Source organism: Electrona antarctica (assembly GCF_951216825.1).
Source record: "Electrona antarctica genome assembly, chromosome: 6".
Classification (NCBI taxonomy): domain Eukaryota; kingdom Metazoa; phylum Chordata; class Actinopteri; order Myctophiformes; family Myctophidae; genus Electrona; species Electrona antarctica.
The window spans coordinates 54,949,844-54,963,174 of record NC_136811.1 but is presented as its reverse complement, the minus strand read 5'-3'; the positions used below and the strand labels follow the sequence as shown (position 1 = coordinate 54,963,174).

Below are 13,331 nucleotides of genomic sequence, written 5' to 3'. Positions count from 1 at the left end.
TTCAACTTCAGATACAAAGATACAAAGCTATAAATGAATATGCTGTGTAGCTTAGTATCTTTATCTGCCAGTGTGAACGCAGCATAAGATTAATTAATATATCGGTAATTTCTGTGTATTTTTCAGTTATTTTTGTCATGTTTGCCCTGTTGATGTTAGAATGCTGTTTGGCCGGCCGGTGTTCTCACTGATGGTGAAGTCCTGTCCTCCGAAGTTGAAGACGAAGCTCCTGTGCTGTTGGTCGTAGGTCAGTCCCGCTCCGCACACGCGCTCCGCCGTGCTCTGGCCAATCACATCCCAGTCCTCATCAGCACATTGCAGCACTGACGGCGCCCCCATCAGGCCGCACAGCACGGAGCCTGCACGCACATGCACACACATGCAGACACGCACCCACGCACGCACACACACACACACACAATTTGGCAAGCGCTTTTAATAACCCAGAGCGACAGTCGACTTCCGGCCACGCGTTGCGTCATGTGCGGTCTCCTATTCGTTGAGACACACACGTGGGTATTTGGGGACGTGGCCGAATCCGCCATTCTTTCGCGGGGTGAAAACAACTACACAGCTTACATTACAGAACGTACACTAAACGCTGTTATATTTTTTGGGGGGGGGGTTTGCGCAACATATGGTGAAGTATATTGTAGTGGAGGTGATTGCAACAACCACCGATGTTGTGAAAACATGAAAACGGGACCGCCAAATATCCTATACTTTCGGCGATTCGGCCAATAATCATCATACTCTCTGAGACACACGTCCGAGTTTTTGCACCGGGGTCAAATAAGCGAATCACGTGATGTTGATCCCCTTCCCCTATTGGCTCATTCTAGGACATGCGACATTGATCCCCTTCCCCTATTGGCTCATTCTAGGACATGTGACATTGATCCCCTTCCCCTATTGGCTCATTCTAGGACATGTGACATTGATCCCCTTCCCCTATTGGCTCATTCTAAGACATACGACATAAGACGTCTGTATGTGTACTCAGAGGCATCTCCATGGTAACGTAGACTGTACATGTAGATGTAATGTGTTTGAGAAACATGTTTGTTGTCACTGTTGTCATTGTGAATGAATGCATGGGACCCGAATGGAAACAAGACCGCAAGGTCTTTCTTCGGTGCTGTCCTTTTGGACCAATGCTGTGCTTGACTGTACCCTGTACTGTTTGACTGTACCCTGTACTGTTTGACTGTACCCTGTACTGTTTGACTGTACCCTGTTCTGTTTGACTGTACCCTGTACTGTTTGACTGTACCCTGTACTGTTTGACTGTACCCTGTACTGTTTGACTGTACCCTGTACTGTTTGCATCTTATTGTCTAATAAAACTATCAATCAATCAATCAACGTGCGCACATACATACCTCCGTCGAGGACGTTGCGGTTGAGGACGAAGCCTCGGCAGCAGGTGTCGCGGCTGCACTGCTCCTGACAGAAACGGTGCACGTCGGTGACAGAGGTTCCGCCCCGGGCGAGGGCGGAGGAGGAGGAGGAGGAGAAGGCCAGGGTGCGGAACACTCCCGACAGAGCCTTCGTCATCCTCATCCTCTCGTAGCTCTGCTGCTGATGCTGCGAGACGGAGAACTCCTCACCTGGAAACAAAAAAACAACCATGCATGTTTTTGACTGAAAATGTGCGTCGTTTACATTTCTTTCACTGATGAAAACAAAATAAAAACGAATCTATGCCGATTAAAACTCAGACTAAATATATTGACAATTTTGTCAACAAATTAAAACTAGACTAAAATGTTAGGGAGGGATTAGTGTAGAAGCTTTTCTACATTTCTGATGCGGTCTGTCCATGTGACACCTATAGTGCCATTCGTAGCATTCTTGTGTAGACTCCATCCAGGGCTTTTTCCTGTTGTACTGTGAGGGTCCATGTCTCGGCCCCATACAGCAGTACTGACTCCACAGCCGCCTCTTAAGGTCTTCTCCCATATCTGATTTCCACACACTCCTCATCCCGTGCAAGGCTTTCCAGGCAATTAAGTGCTCTCCGTAAGTAACTAAGTATACATGTACTCATTTACTGTCCATTTAAAAAAAGTTTTACACCGTGACAAACATGCTAAAACAACGGCATATAGCGTCATTGGAACAGGAATTGAACAAGTAGCCTACATTTTGAAATGTCTAAAACAAATAATAAATTCTGTATTATGTTATTGTTATTATTATTACATATAATATAATAATGGTTACCTTTCTTCCTGACAACCAGCAAATCTGAACCTCCGCCCCTCACTCTTGGGGAACAGCTCAACCAATCAAACAGCTCCGTCTCGGGATTTCCCAGAAACCCACTGACCTACACACACACACACACACACACACACACACACACACACACACACACACACACACACACACACACACACACACACACACACAGGTTAGGACATAGTCACATAGGTTAGGACATAGGTTCGGACATAGGGACAAAGCTGTTCCTTGGAGTGGTTGTACCTCTCAATAAAACGTGATCGGGACATCCCTACTATCAATGCTTGTAAGTCTGCATTATTTTTTTTAAGTATACTCATTTTAGCACCCGAATGCAGTGCGCACAAACATAATGTAAAGACAAACAAACAAATCATCGTCGTCATTTTTCGACCGCGGTCGAGATCATGGATTTCACAATGCTACGCCAGACCTCCCGGTCCTTCATTGCCATCCCCAGTTCCTGCTTACTGATGCATGTGTCCCTAGCGATGACATCAGGGAACGACAGTTTTCTACCTCTGGTCTGCTTTGAGGCAGGACTCCAGAGAAGAAGGGAAGATATAACCTCATTGTCAGCTCTGTAGCAGTGGCCGGCAAACTGTTGTTCTTCTGGATCGCACTAGTGAAGAAACACGGGGAAGGTTGCCGTATATTATATTAGTCGATGACCTGTTTGAGAGGCGCTAGAAATTGCATCATAGGCCAGCCAAGTCTATAGATTTTAATGTTTGTTTAGGGTAGTTATGATGCAATGTTTTTGCAAACAAAGTCTATGGACTTAAAACCCTTTGACTGCCAAATGACGTGATTTTTCCTAATTCTGCATGCCATTGACGTGATAAGAGTTTTTTTTAATTGATTCGGAATGGTCTCGCTAATATCTACCGAGTAGTAACTTACCAGTCGCTATAGGCAACGCTCGCTTCCTGCTGTGGTCCGTCAATGAAATGTTTCCCCGCCGTCCACATCCATTGTAAGTGCGATCTTTAGCAGCGTTTTTCTCGGATCAGAACGTCGATGTTAGCGGCTCATTACTTTGCGTTGCTATCTCGCGGTTACGATATTAACGCTTCTGATGACTTTTAAAGTTACAATGCTCACATTAGCTATACGGTGATTTTGCTTCCTGATTTTTTTTGTGGGGAAGTGAAAGTGAATGTTTTCATAAAATACCCATGCATCCGGGCGGCATTAAATGGTGGTGTCTGAGAGGCTGAATCTAATCAAACGGTGGTCCGTGGCTCAAACACAGAATAAGGATGATGTGCCTTGATATGAAAAGGGTTGAAAACCAACTTGTGTTTGTCTTTTATTTTTTATGTTATTTTTGTTTTGAGTGGTGCCTAACTTGCTCCAATGGCTGGCCGCGTGTGTGTATGTCTGTCTGTCTGTCTGTTTAGAGTGCAAACAGCTGCAATACCACTGGCAGCCAGCCAGAGGTGTTTTATGAGCAGCTCAGTTCACACAAGTGTGATTTTTTTTCCCCCACCTTGTCCCCGCCCCCCCTGTTCTTTCCATTCCTTTTGTGGAAACAATCAAAAATATAGCTGCAAGCAGTTATAAGACGACGGGGTCAAGCCCAATAAGAAAAAAAGCTACACGCAAAATAGGAATAAAGATAGTACGGACTGCAGGTGTGATAAACAGTAAATGTGAATATGGTTATAGGGTGCCATAATTTCTAATGTCTAATTAAGACACCGGGAGAAGTGAAGAGACGTCATCAGATGACACATACAGGAATGAAAACTCACGTCTGTAAACAGTGTGACAAGAGTTTCATATAGGTCACCTGAAGACACACCAGCGTATCCACACAGGAGAAAAACCCTTCTGTTGTAAACAGTGTGACAAGAGTTTTAGTCAGTTAGGGAGCCTCAAGACACACCAACGTATCCACACAAGAGAGAGGCCTTTTGTCTGTAAACACTGTGACAAGAGATTTAGTAAGTTAGGGAGCCTCAGGACACACCAGCGTATCCACACAGGAGAAAAACCCTTCTATTGTAAACAGTGTGACAAGAGTTTTAGTCTGTTAAATAACCTTAAGATACACCATCTTATCCACACAGGGGAGAGGCCTTTCATCTTTAACACTGTGACAAGAGCTTCAATCAGTTGTGCAATCTCAGGAGCCACCAGCGTATCCACACTAGAGCCACCAGCGTATCCACACTAGAGCCACCAGCGTATCCACACTAGAGGAACACCGTTCAGCTGCAAAGAGTGTGACAAGAGTTTTAGTCAGATCGGTGACCTCAAGACACACCAACGTATCCACACAAGAGAGAGGCCTTTTGTCTGTAAACACTGTGACAAGAGTTGTAGTATGTTAGGGAGCCTCAGGACACACAAGCGTGTCCACACTGGAGAAAAACCCTTCTTTTGTAAACGGGGTGAGGCTGCAACAGCGAGGTGTGTACCGGTGATGCAGAGGACCAAGAGGCCCCACAAGATCGAAACACCCGGATGTCATCGCAGCTGCTTAATGAAAATCGCTCTGGATTAAGAGCCTCTGCTAAATGCCTAAATTGTAAATTGAAATTGTAGCACGTCAAAGAGTAGAGGAAGCACGTCGAGCATGCGATCAAGAACCGTCCGCAGAACAACGCGAGACACTGAAGGAGGCAATCAAGGGTGAGGAGCTGATGCAAAAAGTCCGCAGAGCTGGGGAATTCCAGTACAGCGAGTCATGGAGGGTGATCAATGAGATGTGTGGAAGGAAGAGACCGAAAGAGGGACAGGTGGCAGGAAACAGCCCAGAAGAGAGAGTGACCACCTGGTTAACTCACTTCAGGAACCTCCTTGGCACACACCAGACAGTGGAAGGTGCTGAGAAGGAAATGCCTGGTGCGTGCGTGCGTGCGTGCGTGCGTGCGTGCGTGCGTGCGTGCGCATGTGCATACACACCTGTGTGGAGGTGTTGCAGCATGTGTTCAGTGTGTGTGTGCATACACACCTGTGTGGAGGTGTTGCAGCGTGTGTTCAGTGTGTGTGTGCTGTACAGCTGACATTGTCTCTGCTCCTCCTCTGTGAAAACAGCCACATGATGACAGGACGGCTCTGTAGCGCACGCTGCAACACACACACACACACACACACACACACTGTCACATACACACAGAGCGGGCACGTGCACAGAAACTGTCACATACACACAGAGCATGTAGACATCAAAGGGGGCTTGTGTCCCGTCTGTAAAAAGTTCCACATGCAGCTTGTGAGTAGAAATGGAGGTTGAAGGGATTATATGTAACTTTCAAAAAAGTGTTGGATCATTTCATCATCATCTATACTGAACATTCCAGACAGCGTATAAGTTGCTCGATTCAGAATTTACTAGATGTTCATTTTATCCGAATTTCCTACAATACAAATACATTGTAACTTAGATTCATTGAGAACTCCTGTCCTTGGTTCTGGTGACTCATACACTGCATGCCCTCCTAATACGTGAGAGGGCCGTGTTTTTATTAAATGTTGTAATAATTTATTGTTGTATTTATTAATTTTGTATTACGTTTTTCATTTTCCAAAAGATATTAAAAGTACATGTGCGTGCGTGCGTGCGTACGTGCGTGCGTGCGTACGTGCGTGCGTGCGTACGTGCGTGCGTGCGTACGTGCGTACGTGCGTGCGTGCGTGCGTGCGTGCGTGCGTGCGTGCGTGCGTGCGAGAGAGAGAGTTACCTTGGACACACGCTACCAGATCAGTGTTGAGAGTTGACAGAATGTCTGTGTCTTCAGCTCCAGTGAGAAGATCTGACCCGGGAACAGCCTCAAACCTGGACAGCACTGAAAACACATTCACACACTGTGAGTAGAACTGACCCGGGAACAGCCTCAAACCTGGACAGCACTGAAACACATAATACACAGTGAGTAGAACTGACCCAGGAACAGTCTCAAACCTGGACAGCACTGAAAACACATTCACACACAGTGAGTAGAACTGACCCGGGAACAGCCTCAAACCTGGACAGCACTGAAACACATAATACACAGTGAGTAGAACTGACCCAGGAACAGCCTCAAACCTGGACAGCACTGAAAACACATTCACACACAGTGAGTAGAACTGACCCAGGAACAGCCTCAAACCTGGACAGCACTGAAAACACATTCACACACAGTGAGTAGAACTGACCCGGGAACAGCCTCAAACCTGGACAGCACTGAAACACATTCACACACAGTGAGTAGAACTGACCCAGGAACAGCCTCAAACCTGGACAGCACTGAAAATACATTCACACACAGTGAGTAGAACTGACCCGGGAACAGCCTCAAACCTGGACAGCACTGAAAACACATTCACACACAGTGAGTAGAACTGACCCAGGAACAGTTTCAAACCGGACAGCACTGAAACACATTCACACACAGTAAGTAGAACTGACCCGGGAACAGCCTCAAACCTGGACAGCACTGAAAACACATTCACACACAGTGAGTAGAACTGACCCAGGAACAGTTTCAAACCTGGACAGCACATTGGAAAACACATTCACACACAGTGAGTAGAACTGACCCAGGAACAGTTTCAAACCTGGACAGCACTGAAACACATTCACACACAGTGAGTAGAACTGACCCAGGAACAGCTAATCGAGGTGGTTGGTTGTGCACACTTATCCGACACACCAAGGACCGACATGCGGAAACAACGATCGGATTAAGGTTAGGAGAACATGCGCTGCTCCGTGCTTGCGGTTATGGTGGTTACTTAATTATTTCACATTTATCTATAAAGCTATCATCATTTATCATATATCATCATATAATCATTTTTCCAAGTATTTTGGAAAATTGTGAAAGCAGAGAGATGGGTCTGTAGTTTGTGAATTGATGCCATTGATGTTTTGTGTGATTTTAGCATCTTCGTTGGGCAAATGCCTGTCAGAAATGATAAATTACAGATGTGTGTGAATGGTGTTACTATATGTCTATTATGCTTTTGATTATTGCCATAGATAGATATTCCATTTAGTTGTAGTCCTAATTTAGTCATCTGAAATGTTTGTTTTTGTCTAGTTTTAGTCGACTAAATCTACAGGTGATTTAGTCGACTAAAATGTATTTTTGGCATGCCGTGTTGGAATCGCAACACCTGAAATCAGCCGGCCTACAAGCTCACAACGTGTCACTCGGTGCTGCGTTGTGAGCTTGTAGATCGGCTATTTTCGGAGCGCGACACAGACACCGACTTCAGTCAAAACAAAAGAGTATTTTCTTTTTTCCAGAATTGGCGGTATAGCATTAAAACGAAAACGCATGCTTCGTTGTGATTGGCTCCCGTGTGTGCGTACCTGTGCACTGCTCGTCGGAGAGAGTCTCGTTGCTATTGGTCCAGACCAGATCGTCTCCCTGGGCGGAGACACACCTCCAGCCTCCTGATTGGATGTCAGGCTGAGCCGGCAGGAAGTCACCTGACCCCGAACACCGTAAGCCCCGCCTCTGACACGACGTCACACCTGAGGTGCGAGCACACACACACACACACACACACACACACACACACACACACACACACACACACACACAAATTTAAAAGCAACGCATCTGTTGATGTTGTACGTATGCTTAAGTCAAATTAAAATAAAACGTCTAACCTTCTGACTAAGTATGAATGAATCAGGGGCTTACTGTACTTTCACCAGCAAAATAAAAATGAAAAATTGAGAAATTCAGCAATGAGTTCAAGTAAACTGTACATAATTATAATACAATAATGTAATATATTGGTATCGTAATCTGTATCAACCAATAATGTACCCTGCAAATAATCGGAGATGGATATCGGTCCTAAGTTCTATATCTTGCATCTCTATTCAATTCTTAAATTTAGCAAGTAGCTGACCTTTACTTTCTCTTTATCTGATGTCTTTATTGACAAAACCTGCATACTGCAGTGTAGCCTACATGACCATATTTGCACATGTGTCAAAAATCGACAAAAACAATCTGGAGAGTAGGGAATTCGCACACTGAGAATAGCAGATCTACAAGCTCACGACACGTCACAGTGCGACATGTAGTGAGCTTGTAGATCTGCTATTCTCGGCTCGACGCCCCCTATAAGCTCAACCACTATAGAGGAGGCGTGGCTCACATTGACTGGCAGACGACGCTCCAATGGCAGAGCTGCCCCGGGGACACCTGCGACAGAAGTCCCTCCCCTCTTCTTCCTGATAGGTCCCCTCGGGACAGAGGAGACACGCCCCCTCTGCGGAGGAGGTCCCGGCAGGACAAACCACTGCGGAGGCAAAAAGACATGCGACATGAGAGACGGTAACCATTTTGACCTGAGATCAGATTCTAAAAAAATGTCTTCTACATCCTGACAGTTTTCTGAAAAAGCTACTGTATGTTTCTGTGTCAGTCGTTCTTCGATTTTTCAAAGTTAGCAGACCTACAAGCTCGTAGCGCGCCACCAAGTGGCGCGCTACGAGCTTGTAGATCTGATATTTTTCAATAGCTAAGGCATAACATAATGCTAACACCAAAAGGGGTTCCCGCCCAAAATGGGTTAAAGCTGTGGTTCCTCAACCTCAAAGCACCACTTCACAACTATTCAACCTACCTTCATGTAATTGGTCCTCACTAATGTTCATGATAAAATGCTACCCAATTATTTTCCTACTAGTATGTGTCTATAAGAGGGCTGTGGTCAGTTTGGAGACCCGTCCACCAGTGACATCTTCGATGGGGTTATAAATAAATACGTAAAGAAAATAAAAAATCACAGCACTCCAAAACAGCTTAGTCATTGGCCCTTTTTGAAACTATCCCCTCGCCACTCGCCCTACACACTTCCACTCGGTTTGAGCATAGATGCAATAAATAATAGAGACAGCACCAGGTTTCCCCTCCCATCCAGTGCCGTCTCTATTATTTATATATCTATGCTCAAACCAAGTGGAAGTGTTTAGGGCGGAGTTTCAAAAAGGGGGATTGACTCACCACAACCTGCAGTACCATCAGTGTCCAGCAGGGCAACAGTGACTCACCACAGCCTGCAGTACCATCAGTGTCCAGCAGGGGAACAGTGACTCACCACAGCCTGCAGTACCATCAGTGTCCAGCAGGGGAACCGTGACTCACCACAGCCTGCAGTACCATCAGTGTCCAGCAGGGGAACAGTGACTCACCACAGCCTGCACCATCGGTGTCCAGGCGGTAACCGGGGGAACAGCCAAAGCTTGGTGTTGTCATGGAAACCAGCCGGGGTTCTGATGTCATCAGCGAGGGGAGGAGATTACCCAGAAGCCCCTGCAGCGCAGCCAGCAGCCTGCTCCCATTGAGGAACACACCTGGTAAACGAACAACATTACAGATACATGGTAAACGATACAATATAACTTATTTTGTTGTGTGTTGTCGGATAAGATTGTGTCCACGATTCCATGCTGTATTGATGTTGGTACCATTAGGAGAGATAACAGGCAAACGTTGATCACAATAACAATTATTCTACAACATTCTCTAATTGTGTAGACTTCTTGTAAATTAAGTAATGCAGATGTTTAACAATAATTTAACTCTTGAGAGCGTAACGATTAAGAATCCATTTGGTGTCATTTTACACTCAAGAGTTAAATAACTAATAAGGTTCCATTGGGTTACCAACTCTCCCTCATTGGTTGAGAACCACATAAGTAAACGATACAATAGCCCAAAAAAAAGCTAAAATGATCACTTAAGCAATATTACACGAGAGGATGTGCTTTACTGTCATTAATGCACAACTGCGTTGCTGCAGGAACGTATCGAACCGATAAGCGAGTTCCGTAAGCAGCGCAGAATTGCCATTAATGACAATAATAACAGTTACCCTTAAAAAAACACGTCAACTCAATTTCACTATAACTAAGATATTCGCTAAAAAACATTTGTGACAGATGTAGACACTACGACCGAAAATGTTCCAAGACAATTGCTAGCCTAGCAACCCAACCGGCTGCACTCTGGGAGAGCAACCCAACCGGCTGCTCTCTGGGAGAGCAACCCAACCGGCTGCTCTCTGGGAGAGCAACCCAACCGGCTGCTCTCTGGGAGAGCAACCCAACCGGCTGCTCTCTGGGAGAGCAACCCAACCGGCTGCTCTCTGGGAGAGCAACCCAACCGGCTGCTCTCTGGGAGAGCAACCCAACCGGCTGCTCTCTGGGAGAGCAACCCAACCGGCTGCTCTCTGGGAGAGCAACCCAACCGGCTGCACTCTGGGAGAGCAACCCAACCGGCTGCTCTCTGGGAGAGCAACCCAACCGGCTGCTCTCTGGGAGAGCAACCCAACCGGCTGCTCTCTGGGAGAGCAACCCAACCGGCTGCTCTCTGGGAGAGCAGCGAGATTGTTATGTTTTGATTAGGTGTTCCATCATGCTCGTTTGAAGCACGGCTAGATGGCTGTTTCAACCAATCAGATTGCTTCCTCAAAATTACCTGTTGTATAATATGTTAATGTTATATACCCAATAATGGCCGTGTTACACTATAGTCTGTCAATGAACTATAGTGATATCTGTCAATCATCCGTAGTGATATCTGTCAATCATCTATAGTGATATCTGTCAATCAACTATAGTGATATCTGTCAATCATCCGTAGTGATATCTGTCAATCAACTATAGTGATATCTGTCAATCATCTATAGTGATATCTGTCAATCATCTATAGTGATATCTGTCAATCAACTATAGTGATATCTGTCAATCATCCGTAGTGATATCTGTCAATCAACTATAGTGATATCTGTCAATCATCTATAGTGATATCTGTCAATCATCTATAGTGATATCTGTTTGCTCACCGACATCGTGGAGGTCGGGGAGGTCAGGGGTCGGGAGGTCAGATAGAGAGGCCGCCCACGTGACCTTTAACCTCATGATGTCATCGCTGTCGCACTGCACGTGCACCGAGGAGTCGTCACACACTGTCACCCAGTCACCTGACACAGGCAGCTGCACGCACACACACACACACACACGCACACACACACACACACACACACACACACACACACACATATACACACACACAGATGGTGACATTGTTAGTTAAGTACTTGAATCCCAGAATCCACGCGTTGTGTGTGTGTGTGGGGCGTGGCTAACCTTCAGTGAACAGACAGCAGTGGTGAGTGGAGCTGTGAGGTTGGAGCTGATGGAGGAACAGGACTGATGATCGTCTACAGAGAGAGACATCTCTGCTGTAGAACGCACCGTCTGGAAGGCCTGGGATCCTGTATGTACACACACACACACACACACACACACACACACACGTACACACACACGTACACACACACACGTACACACACGTACACACACACACACGTACACACACAAACACACACACACACACACACACACACACAGACACAGACACACACACAGACACACACACACACACGTTTTTGGATTTTGATGACGTCAAACGATGGAAGCAAGCGTTGCCTATAGCGACGGGAAGCTAAAATACGGTAAATATAATTAATTCTGGATTAATGGAAAGCAATAAAAGGCGAGAATTCTTGTCTTGTCACAGCCGGGTGGGTTTAAGCTCTATATACGAGATTTATTGAATATGGCATGGGTTGTGTTAACCCATTTTGGGGCGGGAACCCCTTTTTGTGTTTTAAGCATGAAAATGATGAAAAGTCGATGAAAACGATAGAAAAATCGTGAAAATGTGGCGCAAATCTTTGAATATATATTCTTTCAGAGCCAAAGTTTTTAACTCAAATCTTTGCTTCTGGGAGGTCCCTGGAACAACATATTTTCAGATGGGGGTTGGCGGCCAATTACATATAAGTTTGGGGGTCCTTGACATGAAAATGTTTGAGAACCACTGACATAGAATCATAGGGTTTTTCCGAAAACTGTCATGATTTAGAAGACATTTGTAGAATCCTTCCCAGGTCAAAATGGGTTAGGATAAGATTAGGGTCTTACTCTGACATGCTGCGGCCAGCAGGGGGGTGTTTGCGTCCCAGCGTTGGCCCTCCAGCGCGCACAGGAAGCTGCCGACGGGAAGCGCGTTCTGGTAACCACGGTGACAGACGAGGTCGCAGCTCTGCCTGCCGCCTGTCGGCGTGCTGCAGAGCAGTGCACCATGGGTAATGATGGGGTGAGGACAGACGGGTCCTACCGAGACAGAGACATGAAAGACAACTGTGAAAGACTGTCTGCAGTCTTGATTTCGTCGACTAAAACTATGACCAAACTACTGCCTTTTTTCCGACTACCTTTTTTCACTGACAAACTAAATAAAAACTAAGCTATTATGACTAAAAGCTAAGACTAAATTTGTTGATAATTTCGTCAACAATTGAAATGTCAGGGAGGGACGAGTTGAGAAGAGATCCAGTAGAACTAAAAGGCAAGTTATTTTTTGTTTGGTTCCGTTCAGGTGTTGAGCTCAGCCAAATACACACAGTACATTTAATCGACTAAAATCTTATGATATTTAGTCGACCAAATCTAGACTAAAACTAAAACTTTGCAGATAACTAAAATATGACTAAAATGTGGAAAAAGTGGAATTTTATCCAAAATACTATTGACTAAAACTAAATCAAACTTTGCTGTCAAACTCAACACTGCATGGTGCTGACGTTCTGGGGGGGGGAGGAGACTCACGGTCACATGACATGGGTGCGTTGACGCTGGCCCTCCTCCTGGTCCCGCCCACTTCCTGTCCATCCTCTGACACGCACCAGCAGGAAGTGATGTCACACTGGAACGGGGCGAAGCTTCCGTCCGGCTGGCAGAGAGCTCCCTGCAGCTCGCACCAGCTGGGACCTGAGGAGGAGGGGTGCACGTGTTTGGTCTGACGTACTGACAGTCCGACAGGCATTAGTCCGATACCCCAAACCCTAACCTAACCCTGACCACATACGGTAGCCATGGGTGAGTCTTAACCAGCCACGCATGTGTATTAACACTAGAGTGTCTGTGAGGTCTTTCTGACCTATTTTGAGATTTTTAAGTTGATTATCTTTGCCCGTGAAGTTCTCAGAAGGTTCTCCGTCCAGGTCTTTTTGACCTGAAGTCAGCCTGTGTGGTACCTGGCCATACTACAGTC

At 45.8% G+C, this 13,331-nt stretch overlaps 1 protein-coding gene across 1 annotated transcript in view; it reads right to left on the bottom strand.

The window, feature by feature from the left end:
* Positions 1–13,331, bottom strand: part of tg (thyroglobulin) — a gene marked incomplete at both ends in the record, with an annotated part of 55,521 nt that overhangs the window by 24,029 nt on the left and 18,161 nt on the right. Inside the window, 12 exons of the mRNA XM_079503859.1 lie at positions 189–359; positions 1,383–1,610; positions 2,227–2,332; positions 5,210–5,325; positions 5,940–6,044; positions 7,559–7,723; positions 8,362–8,505; positions 9,401–9,562; positions 11,056–11,206; positions 11,360–11,487; positions 12,200–12,391; positions 12,887–13,048. Of these exons, the coding sequence (XP_079359985.1) occupies positions 189–359; positions 1,383–1,610; positions 2,227–2,332; positions 5,210–5,325; positions 5,940–6,044; positions 7,559–7,723; positions 8,362–8,505; positions 9,401–9,562; positions 11,056–11,206; positions 11,360–11,487; positions 12,200–12,391; positions 12,887–13,048 (1,830 nt within the window). The remainder of the gene's footprint in view (positions 1–188; positions 360–1,382; positions 1,611–2,226; positions 2,333–5,209; positions 5,326–5,939; positions 6,045–7,558; positions 7,724–8,361; positions 8,506–9,400; positions 9,563–11,055; positions 11,207–11,359; positions 11,488–12,199; positions 12,392–12,886; positions 13,049–13,331) is intronic.